Raw genomic sequence first — 21,675 nt, forward strand, 5'->3', positions numbered from 1 at the left:
TGCAGGCTGCGATTGGCGCTGGCGCTTCGCTTACGGCGTCTGAATTCTGCACGATATGAACCTTCGCTTTAAGTCCAATCGTCGTGTGCGCAGTTTTCCGCGTTCTTTTCTTTATCCTACCGAGGATCGGTGATTTGCGCGCGCTTTGATCGGTGTAGCTTGATGGGGAGCGGTTTCGCGGTCTAGCTGCTGCCCTTGCCGCAGGTTTGGGTATTTTTACGCGCAAGTACGGCGTGAAATGCTGGCCGGTTAGATTTAAATGAATATATTTATCGCGGCTATTCACTATTATGTTACAGAGAATTCGGGTGTCGCCTGGCAAATCATAGTGTATGCAGATATTTATCTCATATTTGTGCGCGAATAGAAACGCGCAATCAACCGTGCCGTAGTCCGCATCTGAAGCTAGGATTTTCTCTGTTTCGCCTGGCTCGCCACAGTGCTGCAGCATTGACGAAACTCGCAATTGCTGTCGTAGCTCGATGGTTGAAATGTCAAGTTTTGCTGTTTTGATTAGTGAGAAAAAGAGGCAGTTCCCCTGGCGGGAAACTAGGAATATCGCTTGAACGTCTTAGCTTTGTATACGGTTCGGCACAGCATTTTTTCCTTATATACGTTTGCACTAATACATTGCCCGAGCTGATTGACGAGTTCTCATCGGATGGCTCTGACCTTCGATCATAATTTCTTGGGATGCCGCTAAAATCCTCGGTGGGCCGACGTTTTCGGGATCCGCGAGCGCGTGCATTTTTGACTCGGTGTCCATTGGTGCGATGTGCTGAGTTTGCTCGCGCGAGGTTTCTTTCGGCTCGGGCTCTGTCACGTTCACGGCTGGCGGTGGTTTCCGTGAGTCTAGTATTACTTTTCCGCTTCTCGAGTCTAATTTCTGTGCGTCTTGCTGAATTCTTTCTGCCTGTGGGCTCGGGTGGCGAATTTGCGCATTTCTTACGTCTACGTGCGCGTTTTCGGCCGGCGCGTGCCGATTCGATTCCGTGGCGATTATTTGCTACGCGTTTCCTCTTTCCGACCCGTCAGTCGATTTTCTTTCCCATACATTAATTTGTAGCACCCCTTTACTACTGAATTCTTTTGCTTTTATGTCGACTGCCAGCCTCTTTTTTTGGATTTGCTCAGACCACGGCCACGATGGACTGGGCAGCGGTATTAGGTCATCGTTCGCTCGATTTTACACGTCTGGTGTTATGGGCTTGCTGTTTGGCCGTGAATGATTTTCTTTTGGGCTCGTTTCGTGCGACAGCGAGGGTACCTTGGGAGCTGGGGATTTGTTTGCGCTCATGCTACTTACGGAGCTAGCGCTGTGTGGCAAGAGTATGTTGCGCGGGTTAACTCTTTCTATCGAGAATTTGAATGTTTGCAAGGGCTCCTGGCTCGTTATTTTTCCCGACGGAGGTATTAAGCCTTCTGATTCGCTGCTGGACGAGCTGTTCGGGCTGTACACTTTCGGGATTTTTCGGCTTTTACTGCTTTTTGCGCCACGCGTAGCGCTTGCTGGGCTTACATTTCTAACGTAATTCCACGCCCCGGGTGGCAAAATTAAGTCGCGGATGCTGTCTGATACTGCAGTTTTTACCGCAGTTTAGTTATCATTGACTCGGCGGAATCTGACGCCGCGTTGAGGGCCGTTTCGGCTCCCACTTGCAAGATCACTGGCGCTGTGTACAGTTCAATTGCCTCGTATAGTATTTTAAATATACGCGCCTTCTCGTCTTTGCTTAGTACGTATCTGTTTCTAGTTGTTCTTTTTAGCGTTGTATTAGTTAACACCGTCTTGAATCTTATCGCGTTGCGGTAGTCTAGCGCGTACACGTTCGGTTGATTTTTCGCTTCTGTGAATCAACGTATTTGAATTAGCTCGTCACCGTGGTGTACGTCGTGCAGCGCGCGGCACAAGTAAAATTCGTTGAATTCGTTTCTCACTGCGAGCGTATAATCTTTACTGAAAATTAGCGCGTTCACGTCCCGCTTTTTCTTTATTTTCCCGGCTTCGCTCAAATCGTCGGGGCTCGATGACGATTGTCGTGCTTTCTCTCCTGCCGCCCCTTTGCTTGTCTGCTAGCGCATATAGTTCGACTCGCGGCAGCTCTGGATTATCCTCGCCTTCGCTTATCACCGGATTTCGTGATAGCGCGTCGGCGTTCGCGTTTTTCTTGCCCGGGCGATATATAATATCGAAATCGTACCCAATCAGCGCTGCTTTTAATCGGTTAAATCTTAGGTCCGGTTTCTTGGTTGTATGAAAATGCTTAAACGCCTCGTGGTCTGTACATATTGTGAATCTACGTCCGAATAAATAGTAGCTTAATTGATCTTTGGCAAATACTATCGCGAGGAGTTCCTTGTCGTACGTCGGATATTTTAATTCGCTGCCTTTCAGGCAGCGCGAAGCGTACGCACAGGGCTGATCCGCTCCCAGCTTCCCTTGACTTAAAATCGCGCCCAGCGCCCAGTCACTCGCATCGGTTGTCACGATGAATGGTTGGTTTAAATCCGGGGCTTTTAGCACGAGTTCTTTTAACATCATTTCTCTCAACGTATTAAACGCTACTGTTTGCTCCGGGCCCGATATATACTCTGCCTCTTTTTGCAGGAGTTTAAATAGCGGTCGCGCGGAGCAGTCTTTTTAACACGCGTCGCAAGCGGACCATATGTTGGTCTAACGTTTCGCTGAATACCATGAGGTCGTCGAGGTAGATTTCGACTTCCTCCCCCTGCAGACCGGCCATAGCTAGGGACATGGTTCGCGTAAAAGTAATTGTAGCTTCTTTAAGGGGGCACACCACCTTTGAATTAAAATCAAAAAAGATTTATAAGCATATTACTGATTTTTTAAATCAATTTTTGATTAATTTTAACATAACTATCATGTAACTTTTTTTCTATGAAATTTAAACCATATCCCCTCATTCATACCATAACTAATGTACTTTTAAACAATATCCTAGAGTTTGTGCTCATTTGGGCCATTCGTTCCTTTGGAATCTTACGGTAAGTGAATTATGAACTCCCTACTATACGTAGGTATTATAGAGGTATATAGAAGGTCTAAAACCATCAAAATAAAGGTAATTATGTCTAAGAATAATAATAAAAATTTGGTTCATTTATATAAGTATTTATAAATTTTTAATGAAAAATTTTGATTTAATTAAAAGGTGGTGTGCCCCCTTAAGGCCCATCGCCATACGATTAAATTGCAAAAGTTAATTTCCGTAATTACCGTCCGGCGCGTAAAATGCTGTGAGATGCGCGGATTCTGGGTGCATCTCGATTTGATGGTACCCTTGTTTAAGGTCCATCACCGTAATGTAATTCGCGGCCGCGAGATGTTCAAGTATGTCGCTAGTAAACGGTAACAGGTGGCAATTTCCTTCCGTTTCCTCGTTGAGGGCAAGAAAATCTGTCACCAGCCGAAACTTTTTGTTGCCTTGTGCATCGGGTTTTTTCGGGACTATCCAAAGTGATGATGAGTAATTCGAGTTTGACGGTACTACAATGTTCTACTCGCGGAGCTTGGCTAGCTCTCGGAGCATGTGCTCCTTTAAAGCCGGTGGGAATATGAATCGCGCGTTTCTTATGACTTTATCAGATTTCAATATGATTTTATGTTGCAGTAAGTGCGTTGCCGGGAGTGGCTCACCTTCGAAACCGAAAACTCTGGCGTAATCATTGACAACCGCCCGAATTAATTCGATTTCTTCCGCGTTACAGCCTTCCGTGTCTGCTAACTGCAATATTTTTTCGAATCTCTCGCGTCTGGCTTTGTCGTCTACCATTAGTTTATTATTTAATGCACTTACTTCTTTATATTTTTCTTGCTGCTTTTCGCAGCTGAACATGCGCCGCAAACTCGCTGTAAAATTCGCGATATTTTCAGCTGAGCCGTCCTCATCGTTATTATTTTCAGCTACGAAATTGCCGAATAGTAGGTTGGAGTGTAGGTCCGTTAGTGGAACCCACCCGATTTTTGCATTATTATTTCGTACGCGCGCGTTTATAACCATCCTGACTCTAGGGGGAATTGTAATTTGTTCGTCTGCCTCGAACGGCAGAATTACTTCGCCAAGCCTTAGGCTCTTATAGGCGGCATCTACGCAACCCTTATGTGTGTTTATTATATCCCAGCCGATGATTCCTGATTCGCTTATTAGGAATTCATTCGGCACTACGTGAATGTCACATTGCAGCCCTTGTAACTGTATGACCGCTTGCCCTAGTGTAAACGATGTACCGGGGGTAATTCCGAGTACTGTTATTATCTTACGCGCGTTGTACGGATATCCAGGGGCTAGTTCCCATACTTTTATAACTGAAATGTTTGCTCCCGAGTCCACGTAAAATTTGCCCGTTCTAGCCCTCAACTGGGGGATCTCTATTTTTACAATCGGCGGTTGTCTACCAGCTGTCAACAGTCTAATCGCGGCTGAGTTTTCGTGGTGTCCGCCTATAGTGTTTTCTTCTCTCTTTTCCCGTGCTTCTTTGCAACGCTCGGCACTGGAGGAACGCGGCGAGCGTGCTTCTAGTTTAAATTTTGGTTATTAGTTTCGTTATTTGTTTGAACGTTGTCGCGGCTATTATCACGGTTATTATTGCGATTGTTATTGTGATTATCATTGTAATTATCATTGCGATTATAGTTACGGTGATTATAGTGATTGCTATAGCGATTGTTGCCGTAATTATTTCGGTTATTTTGGCCGTAATTGAGATTATTTTGGTAGTTGTTAAATCGGGAATTACGGTTAAAGTTCGGGTTTCTGCCGCGGTATCCGCCGTTGTTGCTATCGCCCCCGTTGTTATAATTCTGGTCGCCGTTTAGTTTACTCGCGGAGCCGTTGCTCGCGTTGCGATTTTCTGGATTTGTGCCATTATTGTTGCCGTTTTCATTATTATCATCATAGCGGAAATTTCTGCCTCTATTTGCAATCGGATTTTGAATTATTTTTTCCCCGGCGTGTCTTATTATTGTGCGGCAATCATCAAGTGGGTGGCCTGGCATCTTGCAGTACGTGCAATATGTTTTTTCGTTTTGGCGGTCCGACTGCGCATTGGGTTTTTTCGGTCTTGCGTCTCTATCCGCGGCGGGGCTAGCTTCTTCAGCGGTCACTAGACGTACCTGTGCTGATGTCCTTGCATCGCTGGTTTCGCTGGGTATGGCTGATCTCGCGCTTTGCTTCCCTTCATACCCGATCGCTACCGTAATAGCGGCACCCAGGGATTTTGGCCCTTTACTTCGAACCAACTGGTCTAGCGGAGGCTTGAGTTCAAGCAAGGATTGATCAAGCATGTCCTCGTCCGCCTGTCACCGCCGCGCCTCCCTGCCGGCGTTCGATAACTCTAGGGCTGAGTTTAGAATAGTTTTCAACCGATTATATAATTTGCTGACGCGCATATCGTAGTCGCCTGCCGTTTCACCTTCGCCTTGCCTTGCCGTGCGTATCTGGTAGTGAATTTGCTCCGCAATTCCTATATTCGCGTAGTGAAGAGTTAGATCGCTCAATAATTCCTCGACGGACGAATAATCGGCAGTTCTGGCTCGGTAGCCATCAGCCGCCTTTCCTCTTAATCGATTCGCGATTTGCATCAGTAAAAATTTATCGTGCGCAGGTCCGAATGTATTTGCCACTTCACGTACGGCATTGCAAAATAAATTCAAGTTGTCGGGATGTAACTGGCCGCTTGGTGGAATCACATTTTTCTTTCGCGGCGCTTCGTCGCTATCATGGTATAACGAGCTTTCATTTATCGGAGGGGCGGGTGCGTACTCAGTATAAGGATATTCGTGATTGATGGGTGTGCTCGATTTCAGTCCCCGGGCCTCCCGCTTTAATCATTTTAAGCCTCGCTTGCCCTGGCGGATTCTGTCGCTGCGGAGCTCTTCGCGTTCACCTGGAAATTTGGGGTGCTCATCGTCGCCACGTCTTTTTCCGCCGTTGCCGTTTGCTCGCCAATGACTACTTCTACGGTACGCGTCGCGTTCATCCTGGTCCGATTCGTCGACTTTTTTGCTGCGGCGCTCCAATTTTGTCTCCGGGTTTACTCGAGGTTTTCGCGACTCGCGGGCATAGTTTTTTTTTTCAAATGCTTCTTGATCTAATTGCAATTGGCGTCAGCGCTTTTTCTCCCAGGCTTTGCGCCGCTTTTCGTAATTTTCGTCGAATGTTATGTCTGTTGCGCTTGTGACTAATTCGTATATCGCGCGATCTGGTCGGGTGCCTGGGCTGCTCTCATATTCGCTGTCGTGTGTTTCGCTCGAGTAGTCATCGTATGTGCGCGCTCCGTCTCGTCTTGTCTCCAGCTCGTCGTTTGTTTCTGTCTCAAAATCGTCTTCGCTGTCCGATTCCGTATCCGCGTAATGCGCATTATGTGCGCGTCTCGATGTTGCGTGGCCGTTATATCGCATAAATCCTCGGCTGGGCGAGGTGCATTTTCCGGGTTCTGTCCGAATTTGCGTCCGCTTCGCGGTACGGTGAGCGTCGGATGCTATGGGGCTCGTACTTGTTTCTGCGAATTTCTCGCGAGATATTCTGACTACGTGCGTCGTCTCTGATTTTTCTCTGACTGTCGCTCTTTCCGTATCTTTCCCTGCCTCGCGCCTCTCCGATTGCCGTCTTATCGTTCTTCGTTCGCGCGACCTTTCTCGCCTGTCGGGTGTCTTTTCGTCGCGTCTCGGTGTTTTTTCCGCGTACGTGCTTCCGCGTTGTTTAGTATTGCCTTCGCGGACCCGATATCGTCGGCTTGCCTTATCACCGAGTACTGAGCCCTCTTCTTCACTATACTGCCGGATCGACTCTTTAATTATTCTTTGGAGTTGTTCCCTGGACAAGCGAAGCTCTGACGTGCCCGCCGCGTTTACAATAACTGGTTCCGCGCGTACCATTCCTCCGTCTGTTTCTTTTTGCCCTAAGTTGTCTATCGGTAACACGGGTGGGAGACCCACGAATTGCGTACTATCGGTGGCCGTGGGTAAACCGTAGTCTTGAGGCTTGGGGTCGTCAGTGATTAAATCGTTATTGCCCCACACTATGTTTTTCATGCCGCACAAATTCGCGATATTTTGCTGACATCTAGCATTTATCGCCAGGCGTTCAGGGGTTTCTAGTGGCTGTCCGATTGGTCCCCACGGGTTATCTACTTGCACGGACTGATCTAAGCGCAATTCCTCAAATCTACTCTCAAGATTTTTCATGTCGATCTTACTAGATTGAGGGCTCTGCGGTAATCCCGCGTATGATAATGCCGGGCTGTTTGCCCTTATATCGATTAATTCGCGGCTTTCTTCATCCGTTTGATTGGATTGTTCGGTTCTTCGCGGAACCATGCTGCTATTTTCGAGTAGCTGTTTCTGAGCCGTGCTCCAATTTCGCGTCATTCTTGTGCGGTGTATCTCGTTTTCTGAACCACTTGACTCTAATACTGCGGAGCTTAACGTACGTACGCGTTACTCCTCTTTAATAATTCGGCGGCATTTTCTGGTGTATTTTAAATATCCGATTTGCCCGGCTTAATTGTTTTCGCGTATCTTGCGGATCGCTCTCTGCACCTGATGTTCTGGCCTTGCTGCGTGCGCCAAGTCGGAGCGCGCTCCTTGCCGCGCTAATTATTTTTGGGGGTGCCATAATATTTTTTTTTGCTTTGATGTATGGTAAGCGGACTTTACACTGTAGCTATTTTGGCGCTCGCGAAAATATGTATGGGTATTTGAATTCGTTCCCGGAAGCCAAGCTACGTGGATATTTAATAAGAGGGACTTACAGAAAGCTGAACGCGACTGCGATGACCCTGTCCATGCTGGTTGCTGGTGACGCTGCTGGGGCTGGCTGGTTACTCGCGCGTGTCGGCGGCTGGTCCGCGCCGACAACTGTACTGCGCGTGCAGGCTGGTGCTGGCTCCGGTTGTCTGATTGTAGCGACGGCTGCTGAGCTGCTTGGCTCGTCGGTGGTTTGTCCGCGCCGTCGGGTGTTGCTGCTTGTGGGTTGGCACAGATGGGCTTCGTTGGTCCAGATAGACTTTGAGGGCCGAAGATCGACTTTGTGGGCCCAGATGGACTTTGTGGATTTCTTGTGACTTGCCTTGCAGTCGAAGCCTTCCTTGTTTAATCGTCCGACTGCTTTTTCGATGCTTTGCGTTAATTTTTTTTTTTTTTTTAGCTCCGACGGTTGTCGAGAGCCTCGGCGACCTCCTGGATTTTGTCGGCTGAATTCACTATATATATATATATATATATATATATATATATATATATATATATGAGGCAGAGGAACGTAGGTCATAGAGTTAAGCTCTTACTCCCCTGCCCGATGCAGAGAAACGTAGGTGTCGGGGTTGAGTCCAGAGGATGACTGGTTGATGCTGCTCAAAGTAGACGACTGGACGATGCTGCAGGAAGCAGTTGGCAGGACGATGTAATGAAGAAGACGAGTTTGATCCTGAACCCGTAATAACCTTGGTGGATGGGGGATGTATGGAAATGTTAAACTTCAAAGGAGGAGCCAAAAAGGCTATTTAACGGTCCCCACGGAAGTATTGTTCAACGATAGTACCTGTGGGGATCCGGTGTCGGAGGGCCACTTGTGCAGAGCTTGCTCTGCCTACAGCACATAAAAAAAACAACACACACACACATGATGTGTGATTTCTCTCTCTTTCTCTCTCTCTCTCTCTCTCTCTCTCTCTCTCTCTCTCTCTCTCTCTCTCCCTCTCTCTTCTCCTCATGGCATCCCACAGGTTGTAATCTCCAAAGCACTGCCAATACACTGGGAAAAAAGTGAAAGAGTAGCGCCACTAACCTAGTGTCTAGCGATACGAGTCACGCGCCCAAACAGAGAGGACTGTTCAACTACAACACTGGTGAAGCAGAGCGCCCGCGTACTGCATAGCATAACCAGCATATCTGGAGACGCGGCGCGCTGCGCGACACGTTTTAGGTCGACAGCGCCCCTACTTTTCTCCCAGTGTACTCGCTCCTTTACTTTGTCAAATTTTTAACCTGTCTCTGAGCGAGGCATGCTTTCCTTCAGCCTGGAAATCATCGATCGTAAGAGCACTAAACAGGCGCTAGAGTGGCTGGTGCACAAGCAAATCTCTGAATATTTTGAAACAAGACTTAACCTTGACAATTTCCACTGGCTTTCGCACTGGCCACAGTACGCAGTCTGGCTTAATCAAGCTGACTGATGATGTCAGGCTTGGGATAGACAGGAAGAGGGTCACTCTGCTACTTCTATTTGATTTTAGCAAGGCGTTTGATACTGTGTGTCACGTCAAGCTACTAGGGAAGCTATCCTCTTTCGGCTTTTCCAAGCAGGTTATCTGCTGGCTTGCATCTTACCTCACGGGAAGAGAACAGGCCGTCATTGGTGACAACAACGAGCTCTCAACTTTTCTACCATTAAACACCGGTGTTCCACAGGGATCAGTTTTAGGCCTCCTGTTGTTCGCGTTGTACATCAATGATATTGGTTTTTGCCTAGATTCAGATGTGTCCCATCTAATCTATGCGGATGACCTGCAGATCTACAGCCAATGCCACCTCGAGGAGCTTGATTCCTGCTCTGTCAGGATGAGTGCTAACGCCGAGAGGATAATGGGTTGGGCTGCATCAAATAGTCTTAAACTTAATGTCCTTAAGACTAAGGCAATCGTCCTGGGCTCCCCCTACTATATAAATGCTCTACCTACTACTGCTAACACCTATATAAATATAGGGGGAGCCCGGGTCGACTACGAATCATCGGTGCGCAATCTGGGTTTGGTGCTAGACTCCAAACTCACGTGGAAAGAGCACGTTACGCAAGTTTGTAAACGTGCTCACTCTTTAATGTACCGTCTCTATTTCTTTAGGAAGAGCACTAACCTTAGGTTGCGCCAACACTTGGTGCAAGCACTCCTATTTCCCATCATCGATTACTGTTCACTGGCTTACTGTGACTTGACACAGGAACTTGACTTGAGGCTGCAGAGGCTTGTCAACACGGGGATCCGTTATATCTACAGTGTAAGGAGAGACGAGCACATCTCCCCTTATAGGCGTGAGTTGCAATGGCTTACCACCGCCGGACGTAGGAAATACTTCATGGCCTGTTTTCTAAGGAAAATGTTCAACACCTCCGTACCTATCTACCTATTAGCCTATTTTGATTTCCACGTCGCGCTCAGGCCTGTAAGGGGTGAGGTGACCCCCCTGGAGATCCCGTCCTTCAGAACGGAGACGCTGAGGAACTCATTTTTCATCAGTGCTTCCTGCCTCTGGAATAGCCTACCATCTCACCTTCGCAACACACTATCCATATCACACTTTAAACAAACAGCTAAATCATATTTCTTTAAATTGGAAAACACACAAACATGACACAAACATACACACCCATCCATCTCATTTCACCTCATTCCATTTACTCTTCACACTATCACTTACACAACAATTGTTGATCTTATCTGTATTTTTACTATATTTAAATATGTACAACATAATGTACAACAATAAAAACATATAAATCTAAAAAAAATCTAAATCTCTCTATCTCTCTCTTTCATTCATACTTACGTACATAATACGGGGCTCTGTCGCCGCAGTACTACATTTTCGCGCCCGCGGCACTCATTCTTCGAATCCTCTCCCTTCGCTGGTTTTCCTCAAACACTCAGCGGCTTCTCGCTGGTTAGCGAATTCCTTGTCGTCTCCGTCGATGCTCTTCTTCTTTCCCTCATACACAAACAAAAAAAAAATACACTTGCATTAATAATTGCGAAACGCAATTATTATTTTTTCGGAAAAGGCAGCTTTGCGATGGACAACGTACCGTCGCACTATTTTAGCATTAACGTGATTATGAGATGGGCTTGAACGACTCAGAGCTATTACTTTAATTTGTTATGATAGTGCTGCGTCTAATAAATCATTATGTCAAAATAGAAGTAGATTAGAATTTTAGTTTTTTTGGCATTAATAATACACGCAGGTGTTTAACGACTACAGAAAATATCACCCAACCTCCAAAAAGCCCTATTTTACTGAATAACGTTAATATTAAATGGATTTTAATTAATACAACAAGTACAATGGCGTAGTGTTAAGATCAAAGAATCAGTTTGAGCTTGCTCTGCCTACAGCACATAAAAAACAACACACACACACACACGCACGCACACATATGATGTGTGAATTCTCTCTCTATGATTTTTAAAATATTTTTGATGAAAAATTATGATTATTCATTTAAAGGTGCTGTTCCCCTTTCAAAGAAAAATCAAGAACAGCCACATGCACGTACTTCTTGATGGGCGCGTAGGTGAAATAAAGCAGCAAAACGCGCGAAAGAGATAGAGAGAGAGCGAGCGCGCGGGCTAATCCTTCAGGAGCGCGCTCAGATAGCTCTCGGCCTTCGCTAGATAAACACGCGACTTCGCTAGCAAATTCAAAAGTCTCGCGATATCGTTTGTGCTGTGCTGTGTCCAGCGATTCGAGGTGCATTTTGTGTGTGTGAGTGTGACGCGGAGCCAGGTGACCCCAGCCTTAGCCTAGCGGTCCAGAATTATTACGAAGTCTTGCGGCCTGTCCAGGACTACGAGCGTCTTCGACGAAAGAGAGAAGGTTTGTGTGGCGCGCAGTGCATGAGAGAGAGTGCCTGTGTGAGTGGATATCATCCATGGGAGGGTGATCCGGCGAGCGCGACCTTCACGTCGATACACACGTGCGAGCGCGAATATTCTAGCGTCGCGGCGAGTCGCAAAGTTGTCGGCGACTCGCGTATTATTGTTTCTTTATTGTAACTTCACGTTTATTTCGCGACTGACAAATATAACCTTAGTCTTTTTATTTTACGTGAGTGGTCGTCATTTCTAAACCTCGTTCGCTTATTTCCGATCCCTGTTCCTTCCTGCGAATACCGCCGTCTCCGCGGGCGTTATTTAATAGCACTTATTTAACGCAGTTGAGCAGCCGAGCACGCGCCAGGCGGCGGGTAGACCCAGCAAACAGAAGCAGCTGAAACAGCTGCATGCAACGGAGGTGTTTCGCGGGCGGAGAGGAATCCTCCGCCGCACCGAGGGAACGCGATCCAGTCGTTCTACGAGTTATTCGTTGATCGAATTCACACCCCGTTACACTATATTAAAACAATAAAATGAGCAATTTTGTCAAAATTCATCAAAACTAGTAAATCATTCCGAAATGACGATTATGTCATGATAGATACCTGCCAAAAACATCAATACATTATACTACCGCAAAAAATGAAAAAAAAATCGATTTAGTAATCATTCTTAATAAAAAATGGTTTACAAAAAGTGACCGAGTCAAGAAACATTTTACATAAATCAGCTATATTCACATACGGATATAAAATAATATATTTATGTCATTTTTCAAGTAATTAATTACTAATAATGTATACGTATACATATACCATACAACATAGGTAGATTGGTCCAGATATGTCGGATGCTATAAATAATAATCTACTCACAAAAATATGGTAAATGTATTTATTCGTATTTTTAATCTGAAATTGTTTATAGGTCATATGCTACACATAGATATACATTGTTACGTCCGAACTTCGGCGCAAAATGTAATATTCTCCGTTTTGAGTCAGCTTCCGCTGAACTCGGGATGGAGTCGCTCCCGTATTTATTTTAATATTCCGCGTAAATTTATTCAAAACCCTCCCCAAACCAATGTACAGGTCTCGTTGAACTGTAGGTCAAAAGGCCTCCGACAAGCGAAGTCCAGTCAACCCTCCAGGCAACTCGACAAGTTCTCCCAAAATATATTTGTAAAATAAGCGGCAGCGTTCAAAGCCTGCTCACTTTACAAATTCCCAAACCTTTAAATATTTATTAATTAACGTATATAATTTTCACTTACTATTCTTTTTCAAGATTGCAGTAAATTCAGAATTACTGGATTGTAAATTCCTCCCTTCTTATTGGACTTGAAATTTGGTTAAAATGAATGAAACTTTATTCTTTTGATTTGATTGCTCTTCAATATTCTGTTTTTTTCTAAAAAGAAAAACTTAGACAAATTCTTATTCGGAACACAGCCACCACGGCTTTGAAATACAAAACTTTAAAACTTATATGTTGCTTGGGATCAGCCACCTCGGCTGAACTCCTCGACGAGACTCTCATACCAGACTGAATTTTTCTCCGCGCGCTCTTCTTCCCTTCGCCCCCGCGTCGGATCTTTTCCATAGGTCCATCCCTTTGGATCCGCATCTGCGCCCTCTGTATCGGCCATCGACCTATAGCATCGCTGCTCCGCCTCTTCCGATCTTTTTCCGCTCCACCTTCGGTCCTACCCACGCTATTTTCCTAGCCTTGCCGATTTTACATTTTTGCTTATATATAACAATAATTATCAACTATGATTTTAATTTACTATTGCAATCAATTCAAAATTATTTTATATATATATATATATATATATATATATATATATATATACAGGGTGGACCATTTTAATCTATTATGGGAAATATCTCAGATTTATGGTTGGATACAGAAAAATGTTTTAGACAAAAGTTGTAGAGGTCAAAGGGGGTCAACTTTTGGTACCAACAACTTTGACCTTGAACTTGTTTTTGAAGGTCATTTCAAGGTCAAGATCATTTTTTTTAAATAGGAAGACCTACTTTTGACTCCGGATTTGAAAAGTGCAGAAAATTTTACGTTCAAAATGATATTTTGAACAAGGTCACGGAAGGTCATATGATGGTCAAATTTACGAAAATTGTTAAATAATGTGTGTTAACTCGGAATAACGGTTGGAAACATCAAAATGTTTTTAAAAAACGTTGTCAAGGGTGGAGAGTTTCACTTTCTGGTTGCAATAACCTTGACCTTGAATTTGGTTCTCAAGGTTATGTCAAGGTCAAAGTGATTTTTCAAGCGAGAACCCCTGCTTTTGATCTCCGATTTGGTAAAAATAAGAGAATGCCCGTTGGAAATGCTAATCAAGGTCATGGTAAGGTCGTGTCAAGGCCAATTTACTGTGCACTTCAAAAGTTAAAAATAAATATTTGAAGGTCAAAAGACATAAGAAGACCTTGAACATCTGTCTAATTTTGAGGTAAAATTAGCCTAAAATATCAAAAAATTACATGAAATCCATTAATTTTTTTAAGACAAATCTTTCTCACTTGGTATTTTACATTTTTTAAAAGATAGAAAATCAGCCAAGTACCTATGACTTTCTCAAAGCTTTTTACTTCCTATTTTTAGCGTTACCCAGAAACAACGACGTGGACGTAATATGATTATGTTTCCTTTGGGGTGCTTTATTACAGTGAGTTCCCCTTGCCTCTCACTGGGGTGCTTGTTTAACGTGAGTCCCCTTGCCTCTCACTGGGGTGCTTGTTTAACGTGAGTCCCCTTGCCTCTCACTGGGGTGCTTGTTTAACGTGAGTCCCCTTGCCTCTCACTGGGGTGCTTGTTTAACGTGAGTCCCCTTGCCTCTCACTGGGGTGCTTGTTTATCGTGAGTCCCCTCGCCGCTCACTGGGGTGCTTGTTTAACATGAGTCCCCTTGCCTCTCACTGAGGTGCTTGTTTAACGTGAGTCCCCTTGCCTCTCACTTCTAACCATTGAGTATGTGCTCAAACTGACGACCGTTTGCGTCGATACAAAGTTGAATTCTTCTAAAAAAATGTCTTACCGTGGAAAGCAAGACATTTCTTGGAATTTTTGCACAAGCTGTTCGTATGCGTTGCATCATGTCTTCTCGTGTCGTTGGTTGCTGTTCGTAACAAGTGTTTTTCAAATATCCCCAAAGGTAAAAGTCAGGTGAAGTTAGGTCAGGCGAGTTAGGAGGCCATGCAACTGGACCTCCACGTCCAATCCATTGGTTTGGGTACCGTTCGTTAAGAAAGGTTCTTACAATCCGTGCAAAATGTGGTGGTGCACCATCCAATTGCACCCACATTCTTTGCCCGGTCTCTAAATCGACATCTTCAAGCAAGCCAGGTAAATGGTCTCTCAAAAATTCCAAAAAATTGTGTTGGTTGACAATACCGTTAAAAAAATAAGGACCAATTACATATCCATTTACAATTCCACACCAAACGTTTAAACTACAACGATGTTGATTATCAACTGTTCTGTGTCAAAGTGGATTCACATCTGACCAGTAATGACAGTTATGTCTGTTTAGTTCCCCGGTGTTTTTAAAAGTTGCTTCATCTGAAAACATAACAAATGTGAACAACTCTGGATGCTGTAATGCCCATTAACAAAAATGAAGAGGTTGTGCAAAATGCCGAAGCGTTAGTTCTTGAATTAATGTGATGTGGTAAGCGTGATACCTTTGGGCTTTGAGGATCCTAAGAACTGTTGATTTTTGTATTCCATGTTGTCTTTCAATTTCTCGAGAGCTAATGTGAGGATTAAGGTGAACGACTGCGAGAACTGTTAAAACACGATTGTCATTTTCTCCATACTCGTGGTGACGACGTTCACGATGTAATCGTCCTTCTCGAGCTCTATTGGTTAGACATCGAATGGTAATGTAAGTTGGATGTCGCCTATTTGGATAACGTTCAGCGTAAAGTGCTGCACGAACATAAACACCTCGGTACTCTCCTAAAATTATAATCATGTCCACAATTTCATTTGGGGGGTAATCAGCCATTTTATATTTTTACAAAATTAACTACTGTATAAAAATAAATGAACCGTCACCGTTCGAGTACGGGTTGCACGTCGAGAGAATATATTCGAATATTTTTTTAATAATCTTAGCGAGCCGTCTTCGTAGTTGGATCTTGCGAGTGAAAATCACCGTGAAGTCTTACCGGACGGTGACGGTTCGATAAGGGTATTGCTACATTCATAGTTGTGCATCTAAGTACCACCTGTGCAAATATTACTATCCGTGTTAGAGATCGTGCTTGAGCGGCGGGCTAACGGATAAGTATCCAAAATCGCGAGAAAACCATTTATAAAGATAATTTTACCTCAAAATTAGACAGATGTTCAAGGTCTTTGATGTCTTTTGACCTTCAAATATTTATTTTTAACTTTTGAAGCGCACAGTAAATTGGCCTTGACACGACCTTACCATGACCTTGATTAGCATTTCCAACGGGCATTCTCTTATTTTTACCAAATCGGAGATCAAAAGCAGGGGTTCTCGCTTGAAAAATCACTTTGACCTTGACATAACCTTGAGAACCAAATATAAGGTCAAGGTTATTGCAACCAGAAAGTGAAACGCTCCACCCTTGACAACGTTTTTTAAAAACATTTTGATGTTTCCAATCGTTATTCCGAGCTAACACACATTATTTAACAATTTTCGTAAATTTGACCATCATATGACCTTCCGTGACCTTGTTCAAAATATCATTTTGAACGTAAAATTTTCTGCACTTTTCAAATCCGGAGTCAATAGTAGGTCTTCCTATTTAAAAAAATGATCTTGTCCTTGAAATGACCTTCAAAAACAAGTTCAAGGTCAAAGTTGTTGGTACCAAAAGTTGACCCCTTTGACCTCTACAACTTTTGTCTAAAAGATTTTTCTGTATCCAACCATAAATCTGAGATATTTCCCATAATAGATTAAAATGGTCCACCCTGTATATATATTTTTTAATTTCAAACTTTATTATAATGTTCTATTATTATTTAATCTTGATATTATTATTATAACCTAGCTGCTATTTCTAACTAGTTTATTATAAACTATCTATTTAACTAAAATCATATCGTAAAACCTGTGCGAGTATACATTTTTTTCTACGCCACGAATACGAATTCTACTTTATCTTTAAAATAAATAAAATTTGCACAGTTGCAACTTAATACTTTTCAACTGTCCATACTTTATATGAATCTAAATTTTTATTTTATTCATTATAAATATTCTACTTTTAAAATTTAACATTTGCTTTGCACGGCTTTGCATTCTGCGACGCAGCACAAAGTTCGAAACGCCAGATTGTCGCTCGCAATTTCTCCAGATGATTGGTTTTTTCCCGGCTGCACACAAATTCTACGATAGGGCCGCTGCTCGCCGTATACCGATCCGATATTTCTTCGGACTGCCTGATTGCGCTGTCCGTACGCTCGCCTGCTCTTAAGCCCTACGGAAAATTTTTTTTTGTAACGCAGTTGCGTCGTCATTCTATTTTATTTAAATTTGTATTATTTTCTTATTTAACCTATGACGTAACAATATGTATATTTTACATACATTATCAGAGGTGATCTTAAGATTAGATCCAGATGAAAGGGATGCTGGAAATAATTATTTGTGCAGATATGATCGTCTTTTAAAGATATTTGTTTGTGAATATGAAATGACGAATGCTGTATGTATTCATGCATATCACAAGATGTAATCTGCAGATTCGATACAGATAAAAGGGATGGGTTTGTTGATATGGAATGACGAAAATTTTAAAGTAATCATTTTCTTTATGTAAAGAGCACTCACATGAGTTTATTCAGTAGGGAAGATAAATTAATATTAAACAATATAAATTTCTTAAAATAAACCATATTTTGTAATCAAATACATGATGTATAAAAAATACAAGGTGTGTTCCGATCGCGGACTTATTTTTGACTCGTTCTGCGCACGTCCGAAACGACGCCATATTGGAATATATATAGTAATAGTGGAATATATAGTATATAAATATAAACAAATAATACAATCAATAAAATAAATCAATTTATATATTTGTGTAGCACGTGTGTGTTCTATACATTTCTTAGATGACTTTTTTCTTGATACAAGTCATTTGTGTATACCTGGTAAACCAATAGTGTTAAAGCTAAAGAAAGATGCAATACCTACAAGAAATTTAGCTGCAGACCCTGAAAATGAAAGGTATCACTGCTTATTATCTCAAGTATTATTGTACATTGCATATTTTCAACGTTAATAACTCTACTGATACTGGCATTTAAAAAATATAGTCAAAGAAAACGAACATTAAATCCTGCTGCCAGTAATTTTGATTTTCAAGTCAAGAAACAGAAATGTGCATTATCTCCAAGTACAACCATGTATGTTTATTTAATTTTATTTATTGAGAACAGTTATCTACATTATATTAAAATTTTTATTTGGTCGGTTTGTAAAAACCCTCCAAAACTTTTATAAAGAGAAAAATTAAATCTATTTCACGGTAGAAATGTTCTTTGAACATAAATCATTCAGGTTACCAAAAAAATGTCAAATGTATCAAATTTCAATTAGTTTTTAGCAATAAAAGAACTTAAAAAATGTCCGCCTGTCCGTCAATCGGTATTTCTTTTGAATTTATTCCACAAAACTTTATGTATTTTATAAATAAAAAACTACTTAATGGTGTAGACAGGTATGATAGGATAGTTAAAAAAAATACATTCCTACCAAAAACCATTTTCAAAATTTGGTCCAGGTAAATTGGAAGCTGTGAAAACAATTACAAAAAATAGATGTATTTAATTTACTAGCAAATAACGCTCGCTTCGCTTGCGGATCATATATGTTAGTTATTATTTTTCATTGTGGAGCAGGTTTTACAGGAATAAAATATGTGAAAATTAATTTTTTTGTATAAAATATGTCAATATAATATTTTATCATTTTAATATAGTTTGTGATGCGATAAGATAAGATACAAATATTATATTGTGCAACTAGGGGGGAAAATTGGCTTTTTTCTAGCGAGGGTGATGAAAAAACATCACCCAAGTCTGAAAAAGTCACTCCCCCCTTGTTGCACACCGTACTTTTCATGATAAGTGCACGAATAGGCCATTTGTCATGCATATGGCAGGAATGGGAAGTTCGAGGAATTTACAAAGTAAAACAATAGTTTATTGAAAATTTCAAAAATTTTGAAAATTTTGAAATACTTATATAGACACACACATCCATCGGATATAGGCTGCAGAGTGAGAAAAAAACTACTCCCTTGGGAGGAAAAGACTTTTAGAAAGACTTTTAAAGAGTAATTTTTTTCAGTAGTTTCTTCCCGCTGCATGCATTCCCGCATTTTTTCCCCGCATTTTACATGCATGGAAAGTGGCTTTTTTTTTCGTGCACGTATCATGAAAAATACTTTATTATGATACGTGCATGAAAAGACCACTTTCCATCCATGTAAAATGAATGGAAAATCGAGTTTTTCTTAGCAGCGGGAGGAAAAAATTACTCCCTTGGGAGGAAAAAAATTTTTCTCGCCCTAGGGAGTAAATTTTTCTGGGAGGAAATAGTATATTGTGTACTAAGGACGTAAAGTGGGCATTTTAGGCCGAGTGCGGAGTTTGCAGTACGAAACAATGTGAGTTAGCCCGAGCCGAAGGTGAGGGCGTTTACGAGCCGCAGACGAGTACTGCAACCACACAAGGCCAAAAAGCTCGCTTAGCCCTTGGTCCACACCATATTTTTTGTAACGCATGTACTGATTTTCTGCTGCATTTTTTTGCTTGCTGGTCGGAAAACGACTACTTTGGTCCCTAATTTTAGGTAAAAAAAAAAAACGCGGACATTGTGCATGTGTTACAAAAAAATTTGTTCTTCCCAATGGAGTAATTTTTTCTCGGAGGAATTTTCTACTCCTTTTAAATGCATAAAAAGTGGCCTATTCATGCACTTATCAAAAAAAGTACGGTATACAACAAGGGGGGAGTGGCTTTTTTAGACTCGTGTGATGTTTTGAGCACTCGTGTGCGTCTCAGGCGCCTACGGCGCCCTGAACTCCCATTACCCTCGCTAGAAAAAGCCAATTTTCCTCTCTATTTGCACAATATACTATTTTCAATAGGTACTATTATCAAATATTTAAATTAATTTTTATAATGGTTCAGTAAATCTGTATATAAATAACAATTGAAAACGATAACAGATGATTAAAGTGTAAAAATAGCAACAAAAATATATATTATTACGACAAAATAATAATTAAACATTACATACTACATTGAAATATTGGAATTATACATGTCTGTGTGTTTTTTTATGTAGGCAGAGCAATCTCTGCACAAGTTGCCCTCCGGACCGGATCCCTACAGGTACTATCGTTGAACAATACTTTCGTGGGGCCCGTTAACTAGCCTTTTTTTGGCTTCTCCTTTGAAGTTTGACATTTCCGTACATCCCCCATCCACCAAGGTGATTAGGGGTTTAGGATCAAACTTGTCTTCTTCATTCTGCATCGTCCTGCCGTCTTCTTCCTTCTGCATCGTTCAGCCGTCTGCTTCCTACCGCATCCTCCGGTCGTCTACTTCGAGCAGCATCGACTGGCGGTCCTCTGGACAGACTCAACCCCGATACCTACGTTCCTCTACATCGGGTGAGGGAGTCTGGGATCAACTCAGTTACTTACGTTCCTCAGCATCGGTCTGAGGAGCACTTAGAGGTACTCAACCCTAGCTCCTATGTTCCTCTGCATCGGGCAGGGGAGTGAGAGCTCAACTCTGTGACCTACGTTCCTCTGCATCAGTCCGAGGAGCGTTTTGTATCTATTACCTAGTGGCCTTCGTCTAGCAACAGTTGTTTCGCCATGTTCTTCCCTTCTATTCTCTTCGTCATTTCTAACCTCTTTGATCATAGACCTTACGTAGTTGTTTACTGCGCACCAGCCATTTTTCGACGCTAGCATAGCTGTCCTCATTGACTCAGGGGTCACCCTAGCCTGAAGATACTGCTCGAGTCCCTCTCGTTCCATTTCGTATCGCGAACAGTTGCAGAAGAGATGTTCCGCATCTTAGTTAGCTTCCAAATATACTGAGCAATTTGGATTATCCACTATCTGGAATCAGTGTAGGTAGGCTCGAAAGCACCTATGTCCGCTCAAAAACTGCGTAAGTAATTCACTTCCCCGTGTCGTATATTGGTCCAGCCAACAATACATGGTATGAGGCGGTGCGTCCATCGCCCATTTCCACTGGAGTCCCACCGTCTTTGCCACTCAGCTAGGGTTTGTTCCTTTGCGGATTTCCAAACTTCCTTTTGAGTATTGTCACCACGCCGGTTTTCTTCGTATATATTCTTTCGTTCTGTTGCTAAGAGGTCAATAGGCGGCATACTTGAAATAACGCACACTGCATCTTCTGATACTGTTCGGTAGGCAGAAGCGACCCGCAATGCACTTCTCCTATAAACCGTTGACAGCTTTCGTGCATAGGACTTCACCAACATAGCGTCCGCCCATATTGGGGCACCGTATAACATAATTGATGTAGTTACACTGGCTAGAAGTAACCTTCGGCCCTGCGTTGGCCCACCTACATTTGGTATTAGTCGCGATAGTGCAGCACCGACTTTTGCTGCCTTATTGCTCGCCCTCTCAAGATGCTGCTTAAACGTTAGTCTGGCGTCTATGGTGATTCCCAAGTACTTAATGGTCAGCTGAGAGTTTATTTTGTGTGTGTGTGTAAGAGTATGTATAGGAGTGTCTGCACAACACCCATTGTGCTAGAGCAAATATCTGTCTTTGTCCACACAAGTCACGTTTTATGTTCGGACATTCCCGAAAAGTGATGTACTAATATGAAAATATATAAGCATGTGGACTTTTATTGTGTTAATAAAATTAATAACATATTTTGATTAAAAAAAATTGACACGGAAGAAGATTATTAAGTTAAAAAAAACTATTAAAAGTTAACAGACAAAGCGAACTAAGATTTACGTCAGCTTGGGGTGCGTAGTTACACG

At 42.5% G+C, this 21,675-nt stretch overlaps 1 protein-coding gene across 2 annotated transcripts in view; it reads right to left on the bottom strand.

The window, feature by feature from the left end:
- The window catches only part of LOC100116974 (neurabin-1), a 554,139-nt gene that overhangs the window by 4,795 nt on the left and 527,669 nt on the right, over window positions 1–21,675 (bottom strand). Inside the window, exon 12 of one of the 2 annotated variants that reach the window (XM_031932213.2) lies at window positions 17,682–17,840. The exons of the other annotated variant lie outside the window; for it this stretch is intronic. Within the exon in view, the coding sequence (XP_031788073.1) occupies window positions 17,761–17,840 (80 nt within the window). The 3' untranslated portion in view covers window positions 17,682–17,760. Of the gene's footprint in view, window positions 1–17,681; window positions 17,841–21,675 lie in introns of those variants that run through there. 2 annotated transcript variants of the gene reach the window in all.

This window comes from Nasonia vitripennis (assembly GCF_009193385.2).
Source record: "Nasonia vitripennis strain AsymCx chromosome 1 unlocalized genomic scaffold, Nvit_psr_1.1 chr1_random0006, whole genome shotgun sequence".
Classification (NCBI taxonomy): Eukaryota; Metazoa; Arthropoda; class Insecta; order Hymenoptera; family Pteromalidae; genus Nasonia; species Nasonia vitripennis.